Source organism: Otolemur garnettii, unplaced genomic scaffold (genome assembly GCF_000181295.1).
Source record: "Otolemur garnettii isolate 467f Iridium unplaced genomic scaffold, OtoGar3 scaffold00062, whole genome shotgun sequence".
Classification (NCBI taxonomy): Eukaryota; Metazoa; Chordata; class Mammalia; order Primates; family Galagidae; genus Otolemur; species Otolemur garnettii.
In genome coordinates this window covers 892,396-897,043 of record NW_003852457.1, presented here as the reverse complement: position 1 = coordinate 897,043, position 4,648 = coordinate 892,396, and the positions used below count along the sequence as shown (strand labels likewise).

The window sequence follows — 4,648 nt, the reverse complement described above, 5'->3', positions numbered from 1 at the left end:
GGAGGGAAAAGAGCTGTGCCCAAAGGTTGAAGCACCCGGTCAGACCCTCCCTCTGAGGCAGTGGTCCTTCACTTGGGGAAGCTCTTCTGCCTCTGCTTTCCCCAGGGACATATGGCAATATCTGCAGAATCCTGGTTCACACAGCTGGGGAAGGGCTGCTGGCTGCTAGTGGGAAAAGGCCAGAGAGGCTGTGACATCTACAGTACACAGCCAGTCCTTGTGCCAGAACCTTGCCACATACAGGACACTTGCTTGCCATTCACACTGCACTGAGCTCAGGCCTCACAAGCACCACTTAAGGATGAGGAAACTGGAGACTCAAGAATACCAGAAAATAAGGCAGAAAACTCAGAACAGGAACATTCTCTTGACATTTTTTTTCAGATGCAATAAATGTCATATATCCAAAGATGGGACTCATTTTGCTCATGGAGTGTATGCATATTTATCTGGAGGATATTCCCTGAACTCCCCACCCTCAGGATCTCTTTTCCCTGGGCCGCCTTCTTCTCACACTCCCCAGAGCTGCAGGCCCCATCTTACCTGTTCCTGGCTCTATAGATCACAGAGACGACACTATGCCAAGGGTGGGCCCGGGTGACCAACACTAACAATTCCCTTAACAAGTGGACTACGGAGGCTTCCTGGAGCCTGGATGGATTGAACAGGGAATTCCTTCCCAGCTGAGCACCGCTGTTTCCGTCTTCAGCTTTGCGTTTAGTGAGTGAGATGGGATGAAACGGTTCACTCACGCTAGACTGCCCTTTTATGGCAAAGTGCTTGACTTGTTCAGAAGATAAAGGAAAAATCGAGAAATAAACTAATAATTAGTGAAAACTTTCCTGATAATTATTGGGAGTGTTCCCGTATTTTATATAACAAGTCATCTGAAATATTTTAAATAATTTGAAGAAATAGAATAGAAAAAAAGGATATTACAGCAATAACTTTACTGGTAACACCTTTTTAATAGGTCAAAGTAACTGTACAGTTCATTATATTCTTCCTGAGAATAATTTATATCCCCCAACAAACTAAAGGGAGGGTGTATTTTTCAAAATTATTTAACAGGATGGATGGTGTAACCGGATGTCGAAAGAAAACCAAATCCCTCTGTTTTCCTAACTCTTTCCTGGGAAGACAGACACAATGAAGGGTTAGTTAACTCCAGTGGCTGTAAAATAGTCAACATGGCTTTAATCTTTCTTTATAAATTATATAAAAATGGGTAACAGGGATGGTACTAGAACTGCTTCTCAATGTAGTTTGGAGGTGCTCTGGTACAAAGCATTTCTGCTTCCAAGAGAAATAACATTGCTACAAAAAACTGGCACATTATTCTGGTGAAAAAAGACAAAGAGTTTTTAGTCGTGTCCTGCAGCTAGTCCCAACCAAATGCTCCATGTGTCCACACAGAAGTACAGGCAGGAAAGACAAAGAGGGTTGTAGTTGTTTTCTGAAATGACTCAAGTCTTCAAAATAGAGCTTTTTATATTCTTTCTTTGTAAAGTGGAATTAGCATATTGCAACTAAAGAGTGTTCTAACAAATAAAAGTTCCAGTCCGGATAATGATCCTGGGGTGGCAAGAGAACTCGCAGCCTGTGGGGTTTCCCAGCATCCTTCACTCCTGCCCTCATCCACTAGGGAGCTGCAGGGCTCAGGAGCCAGCATGTCAGCCCGCCATGCCTATCAGAACACATACTGTTGCGAACATAACGTCCTTCGTGATTCTTAAAAACTTCTTATGTACAATTTTGATTCTCAGAAGAATGCCACATTTTAGATCCTAGACATTTCTGAATATCATGATTGGAAAAAAACCAATAACACAAAGAGGAACCCAAATCAAAATGTGGGGAAGATTTTCAACCAGATGTGATTCAGAAAAGTTGGAGCTGTAAGGGCTGGCAACTGAGGACCCAGGGCTAGCTCCTTGCTGCTGGTGAAGGCAAGAGAACGTCCTGCAAGGAGGAAAAGATGGGCTCCTCGGGAGGCTCAGTGTGGTCTCGTCTGCCCGAGCACTTTCAGTCTTGCTTGGTCAATGACATCGAGTAAGTTTTTGGCATCCACAGCCAAGGCGTGAGCAGCGGTCAGCATCTGCTTCTTGTACTCCTGCTGCAAGCTGGTCATGACATACTGCTGGGCCAGTTTCATCTTGTTGATGAGCTCACCCAGGTCAGAGTTCAGCAGTTTCTGCGCCATCTCAATCTGAAAGGATGAGAGGGAGTCAGGACAGCGGCTTCCAACGAGCCTCTCAGGGAATTTCTGGGAGCCTTTCTCTTTAGGTGTCTCCATGAGAAGAAAGTTCGTTTGTTCCCCTCAAATGAATCTTCCTTAGAAGCAAGAGGAAGAAATTCAACCAATGTAGTGTGCCTGTGTGTGTGTCCGTGCCCACACCCAGCAGTCCTGACTCCTTCCATTCAAAGCCCTTCCTGACACCATGACTCTATCTTGTGATCACTGTCTGGAATTTCTTTTTAGAGATGGGGTGTCTCAGTATGCTGCCCAGCCTGGGGTACAGTGGCTATTCATGGTGAGATCCCACTACTGATCAGCCCAGAAGTTCTGACCCGCTCTATATCTGACCTGGGCTGGTTCGTCCCTATCACAGGAGGTCACAATACTGATGTCAGACTTGGTGTGGATCCCTGATGGGCACAGCACATGGCAGTCCAGAAATCCCAGGACTACTGGTGCCACCTCCACACCTGCCTAGACTTTATTAGCTTCAGTGAGTGGCAGGGCTTTTATTAAATAATAGTACCACAGAGTCTCAGAGATCATCTTGTCCAAAGGCTCTGGCATCAGAGTAGACCCTGAGATGGGGAGTGTCCGCTGACGTCAGGGTAGACCCTGAGATGGGGAGTGTCCGCTGAAGGCCACACAGCTCATCTGTCTTGGCCTGATGCTTTTCCTACTCTGCCAACTCCGTCTTACGCTTTCCTTTGCTGTTTAAGAGATGGTTTAAGGAAGTGATGGGACACCCCTGTCCTGCCTTGTTGTAAGTTCTGGACTCTTCCAGACTTATGAGAGGTTAGAAGAGGGCAGCAGTGGAGGAAGCAGTTGTAGCTTCTGCCTTACAGGGTTAGAAGGCTTTGCACAGCAGGGTCTCAAAATGCCCCTCATCTGTTTAACCAGTGATGATGTATGCATCTGCTCTGTTATCAACTACTGACCACATTTTACGCACAAGGTTCTTGATGCCATGGCCACAAGAAAGAAGGAGACACGTTTGTACTTGTAGCCTGGAGTGCAAGTAGCATGCGCAAAGCCACCTGTGACACAGGGACAAACCGCACAGTAGATGTGCACACGGGAGACAGCAAGTCCCCAGCTCAGAGGATCAGGAAAACACTAGAGAACTTGTCTGACTTTGGCCTAGACCAGTGGTTCTCAACACTCCTAAATGCCATAATGTACTTTCATTTTAAAAAGGGGTCACAACCACAGGTTGAGAACCACTGGCCTAGACTATAAAAGTAGGCTGGCTCAACTCTGAAGGGCATCAGAGGCTATGCCAAGTTGATTGTTACCCTACTGAATTTGGCAATGGGGAGGTATAAGAGAATTTTAGGCAGGGAATGGCATCTAGAGAAGTGTTCCAGCAAGATGGCTCTGCAGCAGTGTGGAAGCTGAATGGGAGTAGGGGAGAGACAAGAGGCAAAGAAACTGTCCAAGGCTGTCAAGATAATTCTGGGCAGAGGTGAGGGTGGCTGTGAAGGGGCAGTCTGAGACCTGTGAGAAATGACAGGTGGAAGGCTGTTTTTGTGTCTGCAGGGAGCTGACAGAGGCAGGGGTGCAGAGAGAGTGCTTGGTGGTGCTACTGACCATGGAAGCAAACGAGGAAAAGCAGATTATCTGTGATGGCAGCAGATAGCTGGAGATCAGATATCACGGATGTGGGAGGAATCAAACATTTGAATCTATGCAAGTGGAAGAGACAGCTGAGATAAAAAAAAAATTCTTTAAGGAAGTGAGTGGAGAACCTTGTATGGTGTAGCTGTAGTGGCAGCTACTCAGAAGGCTGAGGTGGGAGGGTCCCTGGAGATGGAGGTGGCAGTGATGAAACCACTGCACTCCAGGCTGCTGACAGAGTGAGACTTGATTTCAGAAAAAGAAAAAGAAAAGAGAAAAGGAAAACAAGTGGGCAGCACCTTGGAGAACAACCACACTCAAGGGTGGAAGAAAACAAGAGCCTGGGTAGGGCTCTTAGCAGGAGCCAAGTGGGGGAGGGAGGCAGAGGCCCCAGAGGAGTCAGGACAGGGGAACAGTGGTCTGGCAACTGGGACGCCTACCAGGGCAGTTACAGGGGAGATTCCCAAACGGCTAGAGGAGAGCCTGAGTGTGACTGCCAGGCAGCACAGTGGGACAGGAGTGGGACAGTGGAAGGGAAACACAGGGTTGAAGAAAGGCTGTTTCTGTAAAGAGTAATTTAATAACTAAAAAAATAATTTATATAGGAGAGCAACCTGTGTGTATAAGAATCAGAGGAGACGGCTCGGCACCTGTGGCTCAAGCGGCTAAGGCGCCAGCCACATACACCTAAGGTGGTGGGTTCGAAACCCCAGCCCGGGCCCGCCAAACAACAATAATGGCTGCAACCCAAAAATGGCCAGGCGTTGTGGCGGGCGCCTGTAGTCCCAGCTA

At 47.3% G+C, this 4,648-nt stretch overlaps 1 protein-coding gene across 10 annotated transcripts in view; it reads right to left on the bottom strand.

Annotated features, from left to right (window-relative positions):
- Nucleotides 1-948: 948 nt before the first annotated feature.
- PTK2 (protein tyrosine kinase 2) overlaps nt 949-4,648 on the bottom strand; it is a 325,228-nt gene continuing 321,528 nt past the window's right edge. For all 10 annotated transcript variants that reach the window (XM_023514953.1, XM_023514950.1, XM_012807025.2 and 7 more), the window contains one exon: nt 949-2,209. In XM_023514953.1, the coding sequence (XP_023370721.1) occupies nt 1,997-2,209 (213 nt within the window). In that variant the 3' untranslated portion in view covers nt 949-1,996. The remainder of the gene's footprint in view (nt 2,210-4,648) is intronic.